This window comes from Eufriesea mexicana, unplaced genomic scaffold (genome assembly GCF_001483705.2).
Source record: "Eufriesea mexicana isolate 0111107269 unplaced genomic scaffold, ASM148370v2 scaffold500, whole genome shotgun sequence".
In the NCBI taxonomy this organism is placed as follows: domain Eukaryota; kingdom Metazoa; phylum Arthropoda; class Insecta; order Hymenoptera; family Apidae; genus Eufriesea; species Eufriesea mexicana.
Genome location: NW_016908649.1, coordinates 307,594 through 329,228, shown reverse-complemented (window position 1 = coordinate 329,228; position 21,635 = coordinate 307,594). Strand labels below are relative to the sequence as shown.

Genomic DNA, 21,635 nt, shown 5'->3' with positions numbered 1-21,635 from the left:
ATAATAATAATAATAATAAGTTTCTGCAATAGAAACACTAGCATAAATCAGAGAAATTCTGAGGACCCACAAGCATAATAGTGATAATAATTATAATAATAATAATAATCAGTTTCTGCAGTAGAAACACTAGCATAAATCAGAGAAATTCTGAGGACCCACAAGGATAGTAATGATAATAACAATAATATAAATCTTTAATAATAATGCTACAATTACTATTATATTTCTATAGTACAATGTATAACAATGTAATTCTCCAATAGAAACACTAGCATATATGAGAGAAATTTTGAGGACCCACAAGGGCAGTAGTGATAATAACAATATTTTAAATTTTTAATAATGATGCTACAATTGCTATTATATTTCTATAGCACAATGTATAACAATGTAATTCTGCAATAGAAACACTAGCATAAATCAGAGAAATTTTGAGGACCCACAAGGACAGTAGTGATAATAACAATATTATAAATTTTTAATAATAATGCTATAATTACTATTATATTATTATATTATATTTCTATGGTACATTATATGACAATGTAATAAACTGTTTAATTTCTCAAGAATGATTGAATAACCTTGAAACATTTTGTGATTACAGTGCAAGGACTGAACACATCTGGGAGCGATCGAAAAGCACGTCCCACAGACCCCTCCAACTAAAATCACTCGCCTAACCTTTCCCCTGCCCACCTTATCCTGCCTCTTATCCTTTCCCTTCCCCCGCAAATCTCAAGAAGACCACCCGTCTGAATCACAGGATCTGTGACTCCATTATGGACAGTATGGATTCGAAACCAGTTTTGAACGATGACCCCTCGGTCACTCTGACCATCCGCCTGATTATGCAGGGCAAGGTAAGAGACACCATAAACACCCCTTTACCATAGCTCTTATTAATCGACGCCGCCGCCTCGGTTCGTTAAGCTCGCCACCCCTCCAAACTCACCTGTTATTTTGTGGGTGTTGCACATTGGACAGCGTGTGTTGCGCCAGCACGTTTCTTTTTCTCTTTTAATTCTTTTATTTTCTTTATCTTCGTATCTTAACCACTTGCGATGGAAAAACGTGTCACGCACGTTGTAGTGCTTTTGTCGCAGAATCGCCAACGACGTGGTACACACGTCATCAGGCAATTGTCACAGAAACACTGAACCATTCTTGCACACGCTTTTGTGAGTTTATTGATAGCGCAGGTGGTAAACAAATTTCCTAAATCGAGTTTACTTTTTTAAAATTTCAAATTAATAATTAATAATTGGAATGCCTTGCAACGAATCGTGGTAGTTTAATTATTTTTCCCTTAATGTCAGCTTCTACTAGTGTTAAAATTCCCTATTTTTAGCCCTTTGCATTCGGTGATTTTTTCGTTACAGAAAAATTCGAATTCGTTGCAATAATTCCAAAACTTTTTGCCATAAGTCGGCGATATTTTTATTGGGAAATAGGTAAATAGGAAATTGTATGCAAATTAAGGCGTAGAATTATTTTGCTTGGAGTGTTTTCATTTTTAAAGTATAGTGATTTGAAAGGAAGTTTAAGAAATTTGTAATTTGGGGGAAAATGTAAATTTTGAAGAATTGGGTATTTTTGTTTTTATTTTTTTCTTATTTCTTGTAATTTGTTTAGTGGGAAATTTAATAATTGGTGATCGATGAAATTAGAATTACGAAGAGAAGAATTATTGGCGGAAGTAAGGGATGGGATTTATTTTTCGTTCGTGGTGTATTACGTTGATTTTGTTTTACCGTTTCGTAACATGTTAGTTCTTAATCGACGGTTCCACTAAACACCCCGCTAATTTATCTGATGAGCGTACACACCGTCCATGCAACGCCTACAAGACATTAAACTCATCATTAACAATTGACAGTTACCCTAGTTTTTTGACTGCATCCTGCTAGTTACATAACTAGCATTTTGTCCTACCGGTTGGGGCTTAGATCAGGCAAAAACGGTGGAAATGCAATAAAATAAGAAAATTAATTTCTTTGAGAATTTTTAATTCATAAATAATTTTTTAGATATTAATTTTCTTTCAGAATACATAATTATCCATCCAATTATTTTCTTTCTTATATATATATATATTTTTTTTTTATTGGAGCTTATATGAAAATGGAATGAAATAAGGAAATTAATTTTTTTATTTTTCAGAATTTTTAATTCATAAATAATTTTTTAAATAATAATTTTCTTTCAGAATATATAATTATCCGTATCATTATTTTATCTCATATATATATTTTTTATTGAGGCTTAGATGAAACAAAAATAGTGAAAGTGGAATAAAATAAGGAAATTAATTTTTTTATTTTTTCAAAATTCTTAATTCATAAATAATTTTTTTTAAATAATAATTTTCTTTCAGAATATATAATTATCCATCGAAATATTTTATTTCCTATAATTTCCTTTTTTTATTATTCATTAATTATTCAACGTGATAATCAGGTTAATTAATATTCAGTTAGTTCATGCTTCTGAAAAGTGTTGAAGAAATATTGAACTTCGAACTGTTTGCGATATATTAAATGCAAACGCGATTATTTTTAGTATTTTCGATTTTTCGAATTCTGTTATCACGGTAAACGATGTCCATATTGAAGGAAAATTGATTATTCTTTGTAATTACGTAATTGCGAACACATGGCGCGTTCAGCGAAGAATTCGTTTAACATCGAAGACAAGTTGCAAAGATAAATCAGTGGAGGGTGTTGCATAATGTTACACAAAAACACACATTTGTCACTCTGCTCCTCGTTTATGCTGCGAAATCTGCATTGATGTTATAATTATGATACTTGAGTGATTCGGAAATGACAACGCTAATGGTTTCTATTATTAACAGTATCAGTCTTAATATATTCGTCAGGCTTTTGAACCTCGGTTCGAATTTTCCCTTTTTCTCGGATATTACGTAACCCAAATTCCGTTCACTCGAATTCCGTTACAAAATAACGATCAAAATTCTAGTTCACACAAACAAAACTTAAACAGGAAAGGAATAATATTTTTGAAATACGAATATTCCTAATTTTTCATTTTTAATATTATTAAAATAATTTTTGATACACTCCAATGAAAAATTTAGAGTAGAATATTAGAGAAATTATAATTCTTATGACGAAATGTTTATTAAATTATTTTAAAAAAAAATTGTATTAAATTTTTACTAAATTTCACAAGAATTTGAATAGTCTAACATCAGAGATACGATTATAAGTGTAATTATATAATGTAAGATTATAAGTGTCCTAATTTTTCATTTTTAATATTGTTAAAATACTATTAAAATAATTCTTGATACACCCCAGTGAAAAATTTAGAGTAGAATATTAGAGGTTATAATTTATTTATAACAAAATTTTTATTAAAATGTTAAAAAAAATTGTATTAAATTTATATTTATTTTCACAAGAATTTGAATAGTCTAACATCAGAGACACGATTATAAGTATAATTTTAACGGGATATTGTTATAGTTCAGCTTAAAAAAATCGATTTTTTTTTGCATTTTCTCAAAGTGTATGTTTTCGAAAATGTTTGTGTGAAAGGATTTGTCCGAATTCGAAAAATTGGCGAAGTTATGGATGTTCAAAGTGCGGCTTGCAGGCATTGTATACTGGGTAACGAAAACTTCAAACGCGTTTTTCTCGAAACCATACTTGTCGAAGTGTCTGGCGGGATATCTCGCGTTTTAGTTGGTCGATTGATTCGAAATTTGGAGATCTTCACCGGATGTACCTTTATCACGTGAACCATGAATTTAAAAATCTGACGATTTTTCCTATTTTTTTTTATCACCCAAAGAACAAAAATCACAAGGAAAATCGATATTCAAAGTTCAAAATGCTGCCATTTTTTTAGTTTTCGAAATTTCGCTGTTTCGATTGCTTATGTTATAGCTGTGTGTATACTAATTAAGATGCTTTTTAGTTTCTTCGTTTCCAATAACCAGATGCTTCGAAATCACGTCTGTCATTCGAGCTCGTTTTTAAAAACACGATTTACCTAAGGCTATATAATTTCCCCAATTTTCCATAATTTTGTTAAAAAAAAAAATTGTAAATATTCTCGAAGCATAAATAAATCTCATAGCGAAAACTGCAGGTCAATAAGTATCACGGTTTCCTTAGAAAAAAATCTTCAAAATCCCCAAAATAGGTTGCATTACAATACTCCCTTAATTAATAATTTAACCAAATTATTCCCTTAGTATTTTATAATTCTTTAACACTAATCCCTTCTTAAAATATCTTCGACCTAGTGATAATATTATACTAGAAATTCTGCTTGCCTAATACCCAAGAACCAAGGGCGCCATTCCTGCCCTCCGAAGTGCCCTGATGCATATGCAACTCCAAAAACTGTGCCCCTAATGCTCACAGATGCCCATAGTAACGTTCTGCCCTAAGTGATTTAACCCCTAAACGACGTTGTATCCCGCCTCCGCGATAAGAAACTGTCCCTAGAATATATTTCGTTGATATAACTCCAGTGCTTGGATTTCAACATAAATCAAGAGCGCCAGCAATGTCCGCATTGCATACTTGCATGCTTGATTCGCCTGGATTCGCGCAGATCGTGTGCAGAATTTCCCCTGACCGTCTGAAAGATCGTCATTAGCGTTCTTGGGTTCCTACCTGCGACCCTTGGAAATATTCCGTTACCCAAACCCGCCTCAAGAATATTCCCGCGATGGGAATTGGAATTCGAGAATAGTTCCGACTGAATATTTCAAAATTCGAGGCACAGTGGTGAGCTGAAAAGAAATTCCGCGTAAGGAATGCGGGTTTGATATATCACGGTATAACGGACCTATTTTCGTTCGAACGGTCGCGAATATGGGGCACGGGAATTTTTGTTATTGGTGGAAAGTGTCGGATCTAGGAATCGGTTTGTGTCGCAGCGTGCGAGAAAAAGCTCGAGTGAAATAGAGCGGTAAGGAGCGATACGAAACATTGGCGTAGGCGTAGATATACAACGTTAACTATTAACGCGAGGTAAAAGCCGCGACGACGAACCTACCCTACTACTATGTCAGCGTGCAGCGCGAAGCTGAGTGGTGGGGATAGCGAGAGCGCCGGTAGTGGGGATCGACGAGCGCGCCGGTGGTGGGGTGCAGGTAGAGCGCAGTAGGAGGGACCATTTAGCTGTACTGGCCCCATAGGTCCTCTTTCCTGTCCTGTTACGAATCCAGACTTTCTGGGGGATTATATTCTTCAAAATTTTTGTGTTTCTTCTTAAATTCGGAATTTTATACGTGTAAAATTTGAGACGAACGTAGGAAATATGTATGTAGGACGTTCCATTTCAGCTTTATTAGGTTCGAGATTATAAAATATTGTCTAATAAGGGGTTTTGAATTGAGAATGTTTCTCCATTATTATATAACGAAGAAGTGAACGAATGCTAAATTCAGATTGTCTATAACCTCTCAGTAGATGAGCCATTCAAAGTGATCAACCCCCACCTTTTGAATATTTTAAAATTCGAATACCAGTGTACTTGATTGATTGGTTGGAGAAATTTAAGAAATTTTAAAAATTCGTAGTTATCGTTTGAGGAGGAAAGAATTCATATAAATTCAATTCTTTTTCCTTTTCTTTCGGAAAAATTCTTCGCGTTGAGTGTGCATGGAGACCTCGCGTCGGAAACGTTGCCCTCTCTCCTCCAATCGAACGATGCCGGTCAAGTGACACGAATTAAGCGAATCATCGATCGCGAGGCACGTCGGGACACCAATTACAACGCTGGTGGCATGGTGGCGTGCACGCGGCGCTCGTTATTTTCGGACGGTAATCCAAGTCCGACGAAAATACCGGCCTTCCCAGTGCCGGACACGAAAATAAAAATCGTAATTGTCGAAGCCCCGGGGCAACGAGGATAGTATCCGTCTTGGCTCGCACTGCCGCCTGTAAATCCGTGCGGCGTCGTTCGTCGATCCGCCTTTTACACTGTTTGCTTTTGACAGTTATCGCTGCGTATTTATGAGACACGTTAGGCCGCCTCCCCTTTCGTCACGTTCGCGCCTAGCTTCCCAACCCGGAAGTCGTGTCTCAGGAGGCAGTTAGGCTGTTGCCTCGGCCAATACCGTAGTTTTCTTTGGCTTCCCTCGGTACTTTCGAGGTTAACTCCTTTGTCCCGTGGATTTTTCTAACGTTGACCTGACCGGTTTAACTCCGCTGCCAAGGTTTTAATATTTTTCGTGTAATTATGTTTCTTTATTTCTATACAGGAGTTTTCAATTTTAGAGGTGTAAGTTGAATATATTTTTATAGGTTAGGAATTTTTTTTAAATAAAACAAAATTTTGAGAATTAGGAATCAAATTATTTAATTTCGAGGTTAACTCTTTTGTCCCATGTATCTTTCTGACGTTGACTGGTTTAATACCACTACAAATTAGGAAAATGAGGTTATAATCGGAAATAAATGTTATTACGGTTATTTTCTAATTTATTTTCCTAATTCAATATCAAAAAATTCCCAAATTGTTACGCCGTTATATATCAAACCTAACCTTCAATTTTCCCAACACGGTGAAACAAAATTTCCATCAAAGGGTAAAAAGAGAATTAAAAAAAAAAAAGGGAACCGGTAACCAGATATTGCACAGGACGTCAACAAAATGGCCCGTCAGTTTGAAATGATCGAAGCCCAACGATGCACAATTCGCAGTTTCATCCCGAAACTATACAGACTTAAAATTTCAATCGTTCCAGAAGAACCACCTGAAACCCTGGCCAATCTCTGAATCGTACCCCCGTTTACCAGTTCCTGTCCGCTCGAGAGTCAGGATGGAACTCGAAATTGCTCTTCCCGGCCACTGGTTTAGCCATTTGTTCTCCCAGTGGTTTCGCCGGCAATAAAAGCGGCTGGCCGCGTGTAAACGCGAATCCTTTCGCCGCGTTCTTCGCTCGTGTTCCGGTAGATAATATCGCGGCTCGAGTGGTGGGGGTAGCGAGGGTGGGGGGCGCGTATCGACTACCGTAGAGGGTTGAACGTACGGTAGAAACTCGTTTATTCGAGGTTGTGTTCCGATGGCGGTGGTTGGGCGAGGAAAACAAGAAGATCCTTGGTCGGGTACGAAAAAGCGAACCCGTGTCGAAAATAAAATAAAATCGCGAAACGGAGAGAGCCGGCGTCTTGGCACACGCGCTAACCGATTTATTATTGACTCGGGTCATGGATAGCCGCGGCCGAGCGACATCCACGCCGTGGCGAAAAAAGCAAAGCGACCGGGACACCTCGCGATGCCCTGTTTCCGGTCCAGCCGTGCACCACCGTTCACTTGGAGTCTATATTTGTCCGGAAAATTTTCCTTTTTTTTTTCTTTGGGGGGATTTTATTTTTCTTTTTTTTTTTTGCAGGTGATGGACGATTGTAATGATACAATTCGTGTAACTGGATAATAATAGAGTAATAATATTGTTGAACCGAGGAATTATAGGTTAGGTTAGGTTGTCAAATATTTTTCTTGTATTTTATTTTTCTTTTCTTTTTCTTTTTCTTTTGTGGGTGATGGACAATTATAATAATACTATTCACGTAACTGAATAATAATAAAATAATAATATGATTGAATTGATGAATTATAGGTTATGTTTTATCTTTTGTTTTATAAAATAATATGTAATGATATTAATAATAGTAAAAATACAATTCTATAATATTGCAACATGGGTTATTAAAATTTATTAGCAAGATTTTTACAGGTGTTGGAAGGGTAAAAATATTTCCACAGATTGGAATAATTTATTCACAATTTGTTACTATTGGTACTTTTAAAACTGGATGGGTATTTTTAACAAAGTATTTGATTATAGTCGTGCACTACTTAGTTATTTTATCTCGCGTTAGGAAGTGGAAAATTTTGCAAATTTCAATTCGCGTTGGGTGAGTAATTGTAAGTTGAGCAATTGGTTTCTACGCAATCGCATTTAACTGGTGAATTAATTTATTCATTCTAATTTATATTTCCTATTTTTGAACCATGCAATATTCCGCATATTTTATATACTATATAGAGATTATCGATATTATATAACTGGAAGAGAAAATTAATTTTTAAACCAAATCCCATTCTAATTAATTTTTCATTTTCCATTTCACGGATTAATTTTCAATTTTCCATTTCATAAATTAATTTTTTATTTTCTGTTTTCTGAATTTATTTCCCGTTTTCCCAGTTTCAATATATCGTAAACGGTCTTTCGTCTAGTGTTTTAATCGACCCAAGAATAAAATTGTCCCCAGAATAAAATTGACCCCAGAATAATAGTTACGTAACGAGTATTTCACCGTACCAATAGGGGATTAAGTAGCAGGATCGAAGTATGACCGTAATTATTCACGTGACGAAATAAAGACATAGTTAACGCAAAACAATTTTCAATAACAATCTTTTTCTATTTTTCTTTTTTCTCTTTTTTTCTCGTTTTTCGAAAATTTTATAGAGTTTTATACATATTTCATCGTAAAATGAAGAAATAATTCGAGTAATTCCGTGCAAGTACGTATTGATATTTAACGTGAGATTAGATATTAATGGAGATGCGATGTGAAATATGCGGGAAAGAATTATTAGCAAACAACTATGTACGTGAGATTAGATATTAATGGAGATGCGATGTGAAATATGCGGGAAAGAATTATTAGCAAACATCTAGTTCCAATTCGTTTCTCATTCGGAATTCAATAACGAATTCTAGAATTAAGCAAACTACGTTTCAATTTGAAACGGGGGATGGCGAATTTGAAATAGCATTTCTGCTTGTCGTGGCTGGTAATGTTTGTTGCAATTAAACGAAATATCGACCGGTCGAATAATGACAATTTTTAATAACAAAGCCGTTTCAATATTCACCATTTTGTTCCACGACAAGCCATTTCATGCCTATCATTTTAACGTCATAACGGTTAAATATTCATTGACCACCTTTTATAGAGCTATGAAAAGAATATTTGATTCTTCTGTCACGTTGTTTCGCCAAATACAAAATTATTTCTTTTTATTACCTTTTCTTTATCAAAGGGGATTTTCAAAAATGGAAAAAAGTGCAAAAGCAATTTGTATAGCAAACTTTAACAATGACAAATAAATCTTGAATTTTTGTATTATCAGATTTCTCTTTTAATAATAATATTTTATTAAAGTAGTAATAATTATTTAAATAATTAGAAGTTTTAAATGAAAAAGAATTTAATTAATTATTATTATTTTAATAGTCAACCCTTTGCACCCTATGAAGGTACACACAGATTTAATTCTTCTTTATTTATTTATTTTTTATTCTTTTTAACAAAAATGTTAATTTCAGAATGTTTTTCATTGCAGACATTTTTTTACAGTCACCGATCAACCTAATCAAAAATTCACCGAATGCAAAGGGTTAAAATATTATTAAATTTTAAAAAATAGAAACACTTCGTTATTCTTCAGCCACAAATACCTCATTTGATATAATACAAGGCAATACAGTATAATATATAAATATTATATATTACACTAAATTTTCCTATTGTAATATAGTAATTGATCAAGAAAAGATACTATAGATATAGGTACACGTTTATATTTCTATCAGTAATGATTCAACGTGTTCCATTGCCAGCACTACTCAGACATAATTAAACCCCTCATACCAGCAAAAATCATCACCTACCACTCGCTGTGAAGCAAAAGCACGCGCATAAACCGAACGATAAAACGAAAGGAAACGAAAAGGAAACGCGATTCGAGAGTCACGGGGCGACACGAGACGCCGCGATCCGCAAAGTCTGACAGGCTGCCAAGAATTTGAACTTCCTTCCCTTCGCCGATCCGGCGGCCTTCCATTTCTATTTTTTCGCCGATGAATAAATCACAATGCATCGTCAGATCGCCTGTTTTGCAATCCACAACCCCATAATACCATCGTTACAGCACGCAACAATCCACTAAAACATCCGACCAACAACTAAACTAGCAAAGAAACGAACCCATCCCATTTCTGTCCTTTGGTTAATAATAAAATCTCATTGCAAATTCAATCGTTGCAAAATACGAGAAAATTTCAAAATTCCAAGAGAAAAAAGAAAGCTTCTTCGCTATTACATTTTTGCTAATAAAATAAACCTTAGTGCATTCACAGGTTTCCTATTTTTCCATACACATTAAGAAAACACTGAAATCTTCTGAATGAGAAGGTAGACCACCAAAAAATTTAGTTGTCATATGATAAAATTGTGGATCAGTAAGGAAAGGAAGGAAGCTAATTCCACTCCTATATTTTTGTCAATAAAATAAACCCCAGTGCAACCCCAGTCTATCTATTTTTCCATCCACAGTAAGAAAACACTGAAATCTTCTAAAAGAGAAGGTAGACCACCAAAAAATTGAGTTGTTCTATTTAAAAATCATAAATCAGTAAAAGCAAAAAAGGAAGCTTCTTGACTCCTACATTTTTGCCAATAAAATAAACCTCAGTCCATCCACAGTAAGAAACCACTAAAATTTTCCAGATGAGAACGTAGACCACCAACAAATTTAGTTGTCCTATAATATAATCGTGGATCAGTAAGAGCAAAAAGGAAGCTAATTCCATTCTTACATTTTTGCCAATAAAATAAAATAAAGCTCATTGCATCTCCAGGTTTCCTATTTGTCCATCCACAGTAAGAAAACACTGAAATCTTCCAAATAAGAAGGTAGATCACCAAAAAATTAAATTGCTTTATGATGAAATCGTGGACCAGTAAGAGAAAAAAGAAAGCTAATTCCATTCCTATATTTTTGCCAATAAAATAAATCTCAGTTCCATCTGCAGTCTGCTATTTTCCCATCCACAGTAAGAAAACACTAAAATCTTGCAAATGAAAACCTAGACCACCAAAAAATGTAGTTGCCCCAGGTTTCCTGTTTCCATCCACAATAAGGAAGCAGTGAAATCTTCCAAATGAGACCATAGACTAACACAAAATTTAGCTATTTCCTTCGCGTCATATATTCTGATGATGTTAAGAACATCAAAACCCAGGATAAATCTCCGACCTGCCTAATGAAGTGATAACTCAACAGAAGGGAAGCTATTCCAGCTCTCTATTTAGCCAATAAGCGATACAAATTAGTGGTCTCCTGAGAGTCTACCCGTTAGCCCAGAGTGCCTATAGATCATTGAAAAAGACGAGGTTAGCTGAGCTGCCTGTTGAAAAGGCGTCCCAAGAACAGAAGAGATGGTATTCCTGCGATTTCACGATCTATTACGATCCCATTACCCATGTCGAAGTTCACCTGTTCGGCCAGGGTGTCGCGCTCGTGCTGCTCGATGGCGGCCGTCTAGATCCGTAATTAATCGTGGCGCGAGCCGTGGTCGCGGCACCGGCAATTAATGTCCGACGTCCTTAGCAATTAATCGTAGCCTGCAGACGTCGAACGAGCCGCCTGGCCCTGTTCGAGCTATCTTTTCGCGACGCGCGCCATTGTGTTGCTCCGCTAGCTCGGGCTACTGGCTCACGAGACGCCTCTAAGTCGGGCGTAGACACAGGCCTCACCGGTTGGGCAGTTGGAATCGTTTCTCGACTCTGGTGGACCACAGAGAGGTGTTCTGCTAATGCGGAGAGTTAAATCCGTGACGAGAGAAGAGAGGTGAATTTGGAATTGTTCTCGGGATTGGGCCCGCGGCCTATGTAGAGTCTCTATTATTGGGATGCACCAAGTTGGACCGGTGACGAAGAAAGCGACGATTATTTTGAGAATTGCCTGATAGATCGTAATCACAGGATGCACAGGCCACACGGGGCAGAGTGTCGGTACAATTGAAAATTTCCGTCAGAAATCTATGCAAATTGAAATTGTTGATAGGTTTTGATCTGATCTGATAGGTTTTTGATAGGTTCTGATCCCTTCGTTTATAGAAAATTATTAGTTCATTGTGGTATTAGTCGAAATTGAAATAAAATTGGAAATTTTAATCAAAAACCTGTAGAAATTGGAATAGCTATAGTAATCCAATGGATTCTGATCCTTTCATTTATGTCAAATTATTAGCTCACCACGATATTGGTCGAAAATATCAATACAATTGAAAATTTTAATTAGAAACTTAGAGGAATTGGAATAGCTATAGCAATCAAATAGATTCTGATCCCTTCGTTTATGTCAAATTATTAACTCACCATAGTATTAGTCGAAAATGTCAATACAGTTGAAAATTTTAATCAAAAACCTATAGGAATTGGAATAGCTATAGTAATCCAATAGATTCTGATCCCTTCATTTATGTCAAATTATTAGGTAACCACGGTATTAATCGAAAATGTCAATACAATTGAAAATTTTAATCAAAAACCTATACAAATTGAAATGGTTATAGTAATTCGATAGGTTCTGATCCCTTCATTTATGTCAAATTATTAGCTGACCACGGTATTAATCGAAAATGTCAATACAATTGAAAATTTTAATCAAAAACCTATACAAATTGAAATGGTTATAGTAATTCGATAGGTTCTGATCCCTTCATTTATGTCAAATTATTAGCTGACCACGGTATTAATCGAAAATGTCAATACAATTGAAAATTTTAATCGAAAACCTATACAAATTGAAATGGTTATAGCAATCCAATAGATTCTGATGCCTTCATTTATTTAAAATTATTAGCTCGCCTCGATATTAGTCGAAAATGTTGGGTTCAGGTGTTTCTGTTTTTGGGGGGTAGGGGTAGTATGCATTGTCTTCCTTGGATCCTTCTAGATTTTAGGTTATGTCGGATGCTTGGTCTGGATGGAATAAATTGGTCGAATAGAAGCTTTTATTATTGGGTTCCAGAGTATGTTACAATTTGTGGAAATTGTGGTAGATTTTATTTAGTGGTTATGTAATTGGGGTTGTGAATTGGGATGCCAGATGTTAATGAGATTGCAGGAAATTAAATTGTTAATGGGATAGGTATAAATTATTTTGTGAATTTTTTGGAATTGTGCTAAGTTTTATTGAGGCTGTGAAATTGTTTGATGTCTATGTAGTTAGGGTAGTTAATTTGGAATTTTTTAAAGAAATTGGGTGTCACGTGTGGATAAAGGAAATTAAATTGTTGGTGTGGCAGGTATAAATCATTTTGGGAATTTTTGGGAATTGTGCTAAGTTATATTGAGATTGTGGAATTATTCAATGAATGATTTTATTTGGTGTGTATGTGTGTGTGTATAATTAGGATAGTTGATTTGAGATATTTTAAGGGAATTGGTGTGAGGTGTGTATGAGATGAGGGGAATAAAATTATTAATGAGATAGGTGTTATTTATGATAATAGTGAATTTTTGAAATATTTGGGAATTTTTGAATTATTTGGTGAAAAGGAAGTTTTTATTATTAAATTAGATAACGAGAGTGTATCGTGTTATAGTTTATGCCTATATAGAATTATATTTGCAATTATTTTTTAAATTAAATTCCAGGGTTTCCCCTAATAAAATAAAAATTCTCCAAATTAAAATCATAATCAGATTTTATTATGCAGATACCAGAAATAGAATCTATGTGGGAAAATTAAAATTTAAAATTGTCGACTAAATTAAATTTGAGGTTCAGATGAAATCTCTGTTCTTAGGATAGGAAGTTGAATCCGAATTGGAGAGAGCTCAGAATATTTTCAAAATTATGTTAAATTCCGCTGAGTTTCGTCATATAAATATCTAAATCCTAGCATATTTGAAATCACTTTCAAGATTGAATTTATATTTCTGGAACTCTGTTATCAAAATAGGAAAGTTGCATCCGTAATAGCCAAAGTGGAAATTACTATGAAAATTTGTCGAGATCATTCGTTGCAGTCGAATTTAAATTAAGTTAGAAGTTACAAAATTGGCTTCGTAATTTCAAATTATTATCTGGTTGGTGTTCGGTGCAGTGGTGCAATCACTTTTATTAGGATACCTTTGAGGTATGTAAAGTCGTACTTTCTAATTAAGGAATCATAATTGGAATCGTTCTGCGAATTGGTCCAAGTTGTACAATCTCTCTGTTATTTCATTATATATAATTAGCTGCTGGACTTATTTGTGTATGCGCACTTTCGTCACGAGATTTCCACAGAATTTCAGGTAGGATTAAATTTCTGTTTTTGAGATATACAATTCCCTGATATTTGATCACTGAATTAACATACTATTCTTAATTACGAAATTTTTGTCTGAGACCTTCGAAAAATACAGAGAAATAGTATGATGTATTGGAAATAAAATGCTATCGTAAAGTATAGGTGTGAACGAGGCTTAATGCGTGAATTATTAATGCCAATTGTGAAGAAAAATAGGAGATTGAGACTAATTAAAAATATTATTATAAATTTATCGAAGGAATATCATAACGTCGGTAATAAATATCGATAAATATCGAAGTCGAAAGAATAAAAATTTTATTGAGAACCACTTGAATATTCATCAGATACTTGAAATTAAATACTGCTAATTAGGAAAGTTAAATGCTTCGTAACTTTACGCCGATATTTAACACTCTCTAATAAAATTCTGTATAAAATTTAAGCAGGAGTTTACGGTTACGTTATTAAATTTTGTAGTTGGATTTTGGATAATGAGAAAATTATGCAAGCTTCAAAATAATGAAATAAATAAGGGAGGAATATTAAGATGGAGTAAAAAATTCGTATTAATTCTTAAATTTTTTAATTTGATAAAATTTTAAATAACAGAAAAGAAATTTCCATAATTCCATTTTCAAAGTCACGGACGTTTCTTAAAATAAATAAAACATTGGTATTATTTTTAAAATTTCAAAATTGTATAATATTCTAATTGGCAGCAAGGAAATTTCAATAATTTTATTTCCAAAGCCATGGACTTTTTTTTTAAAAAGAAGATAAAGTATTTCTATTATCTTTCAATTTTTTAATTTGATAAAATTCTAAATAGTATACAAAATAATTGTGATAATTTTCTTAACAAATCCCACGGATTTTTCTTTAAAATAATAAAACATTCGTCTTATTCTTCGAATTTCCAAATTTTGTAGAATTTTAAATAGCGGCAAAGAAATTTTAATAATTTTATTTCCGAAGCCATGGATTTTTCTTTAAAAAACGAAGATAAAGCATTCCTGTTATCTTTTAATTTTTTAATTTGTTAAAATTCTAAATAGTGTCCAAGAAATTGTGATAATTTTATTAACAAAGTCCACCAGTCAAGAATTTTCTTTTAAAAAATAAAACATTTGTACTATTTTTCAAATTTCCAAATTGCATAGAACTCTAAATAGCAGCAAAGAAATTTTAATAATTTGATTCCCAAACCCACGTACGATTCTTTAAAAATATAAAACGTTGGCATTATCTCTGAAATTTAATAACCTCACCACAGCATCGGAGCTCTGGAATTTTTCTTTCCAATTGATATTCAAAACATTCTTCTTAAGATACGCGAAAATGAACGTAGCGATATTAAAGAGTCGCCTGCAAAGAAATGGCCGCAGCTTTTCATTAATGCCCCATGATGAAGACTTTATATACTTATTTTCCCATTAACGAGATCAAGCTTTTAGCGTGTAAGAATAGCACGATAAGATGATCTCAGGTATGGTTACGTTGAATTTATAAGAGGAAGTCACGCGATGTGTTCTTTTAATAAATTCGATATTAAAATAAGTATAATCCGTCCTAACGTTTACTCCAATCCCGGTGATAATATTTGTCGTTATAAATTCGACAAAAATACACTCGCTTTAATTAATTTAACAAGAAACGTTATCACGTTTCACGAGCTAACCAAATGATTAACTTAATAACTTTGCTGCTCGTTCCAGTCTGTTGCTCGACACGTGTTTTCTTTCGGCATAATTTTCCATTTTATGGCCATCGTTTCTTCCACGATTAACTTAACGATTGCATCCTGCCCATATAGTTAGATACAAATATTTCTTGCAATCATTAGGGTGTAATTGTACGGAACATGTGGTCAGGATTACCTCTGGACATCATCGAAACATCGGAATGGTGATAGGTGCCATTTTTGTGAAGATGGCGCTTTAAAAATATCTGCCATATTTTTAAGGGACGAGGGATTAATAAAAGAGATTTATGGGGTGGCACGGGGTAGTTTTACTGTCGGCTATCTCGTCGACTTTATGATACTTAATCAGTGACGAGAATCTTGGTACTCTTAACGATTATTTAAGAAAATTCCAATTTTGTAAAAAGCCAGAGGAGGTAAATTAAGGGCGGAAAGGTAAATTAATGGTACCCTGAGATACAGAGGGTTAATAAAAAGGTTCATGAAAGTGCGCAGGATAGTCTCATTATCATTCATTGCGAATCCATTGAAACTGATTCGCTTATAAAAATTGGAAATTCTGGGATTTTCATTATGACATAATAATTGAAGAAAGGTTATAGAAAGAATCAATTATGGGGCTAACAAAATTGTAATTCTGTAAAGACTTGCGTGTAATATAGTCCTATTATTAATTATGTCTGAATTAAGCGCAGGATTAAAACTCCTATAACTTCCATCATAAAGGGATAGTTAATAAACAATTATACAAAAATTTGTTAAAATCAAATTTTCTATATACACGTACAAGATGTTCAAAAAGTGTTTCGAATGTCACCAACAAGCTTATTAAATAACCCCTAATAGCAGTCATGAAGGGATCAGTTTAAAACACTTAAATAAAAAAGGAAAAAATCAAATTTCTTAACTCACTTGGTAATATTCAAAAAGTATCTCAAATTTCATGAAAAGAACCAAGTAAAAGTCCTTTTTAAAGAAATTTTAATTCTCTAAACTCACATATAAGATATCCAAGAAATATCTGAAATGTTATTAACAAACTTAGCAAATAATCCCAAAAATAGATTCAAATTTCTGATTCCACATATGGGATATCCAAAAAGTGTCTCAAATTTCATCAAAAGGACCAATTAAAAGACCTTAAAATAATTTTAGTTCTCTAAATCCACATATAAGATATCTAGATATTATCTGAAATGTCACCAACAAATTTAGTAAATAATCCCAAAAATAAATTCAAATTTCTGATTCCACGTATGCGATACCCAAAAAGTGTCTAAAATTTCAACAAGCTAAGCTGCACTTTGTTCTTCCTTCTCGAATCCCTTTCAGAAACCCAGAGACCTGCTATCGATGTTGGAAAAATGGCAGGAAATCCCCGCGAACCTTCGATTCGGAATAACATCCCAATTCCTGGTTCTCGACATTGAAATCGTCGGTGGATCTCGAGAACGGGGCTCGAAGCGCTCGTTGCTAACAACCACCACCACCACCACGGTCACCGCCCACCCCTGGTGCACACTCTGCACTGTGCCCATTTCGAGCGCGTGCACACTCGCGCACAGCTACGCACACAGAGGTGAACCGCGCCACCCTCGGTGCTCACGTATCCGATACACCGACATCGGTTCGTGCTGAAGTGCAGCACGGAAATTATTGCACGTTTCTGCATATCTGGATGATGCTCCGCTCCATAGGGCTCTTTCCAGCGGACGGTTCGTTGGTTGGTCGGCCGGGACTCCCTTTATCCTATCGGTGCGCACCCTCCGCTCGACTCGAGCCACCCTCTTGGAGGGTTTCCCTCTAGCCCGCGTCGCGCGGCTCCCACCCCTGCTCGCAGCTTTTTCCTAGCGCCACTACCACGTCGCGCGGCTTCTTAGTGCTCGCGGCAAGTACTTCCATGACAAATCTCGTTACACCCGCGTTTTTATGCCCCGATGGCGGCGCCGACGACGTCGATGGGGCTTCCCCGTTCCGCCATCATTCTTCTCTCACCCCCCTCTCTCGGGGTTGAATGCCACTGGCTCGATGTTCGCCTTTCCTCCGGTCTCCGCTCTCTCCGCGTTCGGGACTTAGCGCGGACGCCGCGTACTCGGTCGCGCCACCTGCGCGGCAGACCGCGGAACTAGGTCCCGCGTACGTCCGATAGCTTTGGATCGCGCGTCCGCTAGGTTTTGTAATTTTCCACGTGTCAGGTGCAGTTTGGCCGGTTCTTACGAAGCGAACGAAGCCTCCTGTGTGCAGAAAGGCTTCCTCGCGAAATTCATACAGACACTAACGCCTGTATTCTTAATATCCGTCGATAAATCCACGTTTCGAGTGTCTTGCACATTCTAAGGGGAGGAATCCTGTATAACTATTACACTATTCTATTCACACTGAGTTCACACACTTTTCTGTTCCATTTCCTCCTGGCCTTTATACCTAACAGGGGACACTTGTGCCTCTTTGAGATCAAATTATCCAAATCTGTATAGACAAATATGCTCTTCTTTTTTAAAATATCTCCATCTTCCTGATCACTTTCTAAATGAATGGTAGGAAAAGGGTTTAAGAATCTTTTTCCAATTTTTGTCAATAATTTCATCCTTAAAGGTTACTGATCGGTATTGCTCGAATATAACTCCATGTATGGTTCAATAGAGGGTTGGGAGAGTAAATGGGTGCTGGTGACACGACTCGGAGGATGTTTTTGATGGGATGGCAATGTCGTAGCCTGGCGTGTTGCAAAATGGCCCGCTTGGAAGTAAACGGATACGCGGGCAGGCTCTTTCGCGCGAAATAAATACGTTTGGCTGCGTTTTTGGCCACAGAAGCATTATGTCTGCGGGGAGAATATGCACGACGGACTCGTAGGACAGGCTGGACAGTGGCCAGGGACGTCGGCCAATCGTTTGGCCCAATGCGAATTATCATGATTCCATTATCCTTTCAATGGTACACAGACGTCTCTCGTAAGTCTTCCTTCTCCTTTGGCTGCCTCTCCTGCGTCTTCAGCCCTTCCAATTCTCCGTGGATCAACTCTGGAACCGTCCAAAGTTCAGCATTCACTCGTGTACAAACGACCGTAATTAGGTCTGAGGGATGAACATAGATGGCTGTTATTAATCGAAGTGACATGATGAATTGTATAAAAGTCCACATTAATTTTGCCAAATGCAACGACGTGTTTTTGGTAATCGCATAATCGGACAGCATGAAACTTGTCTTTATGATGAATTCAATTCGGGGTACTCGAGAAAAATTCTTTGGATCGGGTGATTAATTTAATTGCAAAATTTTCCGCTATTTTTGGGATACTTGGGAAATTCAGTGGATAATAGTTTGACTGAAAAATTAGGAAATTTTGTGATTTATTTATTAAATTAGCATTGTCTTTTTGCTGATAGTAGATACGATAATTGAAAATCGAAGTGTTTGGAAGATTCTAAATAGAGAGTGTACATATTATCGAAACACTCGACCCAATTTTGATTTATTTTGGGAAATTCTTCTGGTAATAATAATTAGAGAGATATTAGATTTGACAAATTTTATGCGAATTTAATACAGCCTGTTTTTAAACAGTATTATAATTTCTAATCGACGACTCGAATCGCATTTGCCCTAATTTTAATCCTCGCGAAGATAGCATTAGCAGCGATCTATCTTTGAAAATTATTTTGATAATTATAGTTATATCTGTCGAGATATTGCATTCGCGAATTCGGTATACTTTGTTTCTAAAAATATTTTCGCATAAGTTCCCCTAATTCGAGATTTACAATTTAAATGCAATTTATTTTCATTCAATTATTTTTCATTATTTTTAATTATTATTTTTCCAACTTCGAAAATTATTTTGTTAATTATAGTTATATCTGTGAAGATGTTACATTCGCGAATTTGGTATACCTTATTTCTAAAAATATTTTCGTATAAATTCCCCTAATTCGAGATTTACAATTTAAATGCAATTTATTTTCATTTCATTATTTTTCATTATTCTTAATTATTATTTTAACGAGGATTCGCAGGATTCATTCTCAAAAATATTTCTAATAATAATTAATAATAATTACAAATTTCGCGATATTATTTTTCTGAAATTCGTCCCATTTTCTATAAATTTGATATATCTTTGCAATTTTAAATAGGAAAATATCCTGACACGCGTTTTTGTAATTTATAACGAAGAATTTGAATGGATCTCGATAATTTGCCAGTCAACGTGAAAAACAGGAAGTTGAATTTCAAGATTGCCGAGTCACCTAATTTAGAAGTCGCTGTTTGAAGTTCCCGGTGTCGAAGAAGTCGCGTTTCCATCGCGAACTCGGTCGAAGGCTTCTTTAATGATCGTTTGGCCTCCTTTTAGGGTAGTTTACATTTATAAAATTATTGCAGTACTCCGGGGGAGCTTTTATTTTGTTTATCCTAGTTGTTGATGCAGGCTGCGTCAAAATTGGAAAGCACCTCTATTTAGGTATTTAGATTTATTTAGGTCTCTTTGAGGACCCCTAGTATGGGAATTTTCCCACTATCAGTGTGTGTGTGTGTGTGTGTGTGTGTGTTCGAGGAACGATGTGACACGAACGCTATCTTATCGAGTTCGTGAAGAGCAGTGTATTTTGAACTTTGTAATTCACGAAAATTAGACGTAGATTAACTGTTCAATTGGATTTCGTATCGTGCAAGATGAGTTAACGAAGTTGGATTTAATTGATAGTAATTATCACTTGGATATATCGTGACGAGTAGATAATTTTGTTAGAAATTCCCTTTATTTTTTAAAATTTGGAAATTTTTGTTTATTTGTAATACAATTGCTTTTGGGGAAATAAAATTCTTTGATTAATATTCTGATATTATGAATTGTCAAATAAAAGAACAAAGTTTGTTTTTTATGTTTATGAGAAGTCTGGAATATTTTATCTTAATTATTGGATAAAATACGTTGTTCATAATGGAATTATTATTTCATTACGAGTGAGCAACAATCGATCATCGTAGATAACGTAATATTAATTAATCACGTCTCGCTATGTTATCTAATTTATAAACATGCACGTAGTACGTAATTAGTTTGTAATAAATTATTTATAAAAGAATTCTTCAAAATTGAAATTAAATTTGTGGGAGTTATGATGCATAGGTTCTATGTGCATATTAGAGAGCTGTTATTGCACGAGAATTATATATTTATTGAATTTAGAGAAAAAATTATTATTGTTTAAATTATAAATTGAAACAAATATATATAAATGAAAAATATAAATTATATTATAAAATACACTGAGCTATTATTTCATAAGAATTATATATTTATTGAATTTATAGAAAAAGCTGTTATTATATATATCATAGGATTATTGATAAAATTGAAAGAGAATATTTCGTGAATTTAAAATAATTAACATATTATTGTAATTATAAATTACATTATAAAATACATTCAGCTATTACTACAAAAGAATCATATATTTATAGAATTTACTAAATTTATTCTATATATATGATTATTGAAAAAATTAGAAAAGAATATTTCTCGAATTTAATATAATTAACATATTATTGTAATTATAAATTTAAATAAATATATAATCGGAAAGCATGAATTACGAAATACACTTTGTATCATTATACAGATACCTGTACACTCGTATACTCCCAGCTCACGTGACTCTCTTTTCAACCCACCCAGGTGTGTCCATATCGAGTACCACGTTCCCAAGATCGAATAAGATACTTGATCTTTTTAAATCGAGTTCTAGCTCTGTCGAGTAATTACTTCATTCTTTCCTAGTCGAATTACCACGAACTGGTTCCGCCGAACAATTTCGTTGACCTCTCACTTAG

General features: G+C 34.6%; 1 protein-coding gene across 3 annotated transcripts in view; it reads left to right on the top strand.

Moving 5' to 3' along the window:
* mub (poly(rC)-binding protein mub) overlaps positions 1-21,635 on the top strand; it is a 99,243-nt gene that overhangs the window by 17,834 nt on the left and 59,774 nt on the right. For all 3 annotated transcript variants that reach the window (XM_017897472.1, XM_017897470.1, XM_017897471.1), the window contains exon 2: positions 611-866. In XM_017897472.1, coding sequence (XP_017752961.1) covers positions 786-866 — 81 coding nt within the window. In that variant the 5' untranslated portion in view covers positions 611-785. The remainder of the gene's footprint in view (positions 1-610; positions 867-21,635) is intronic.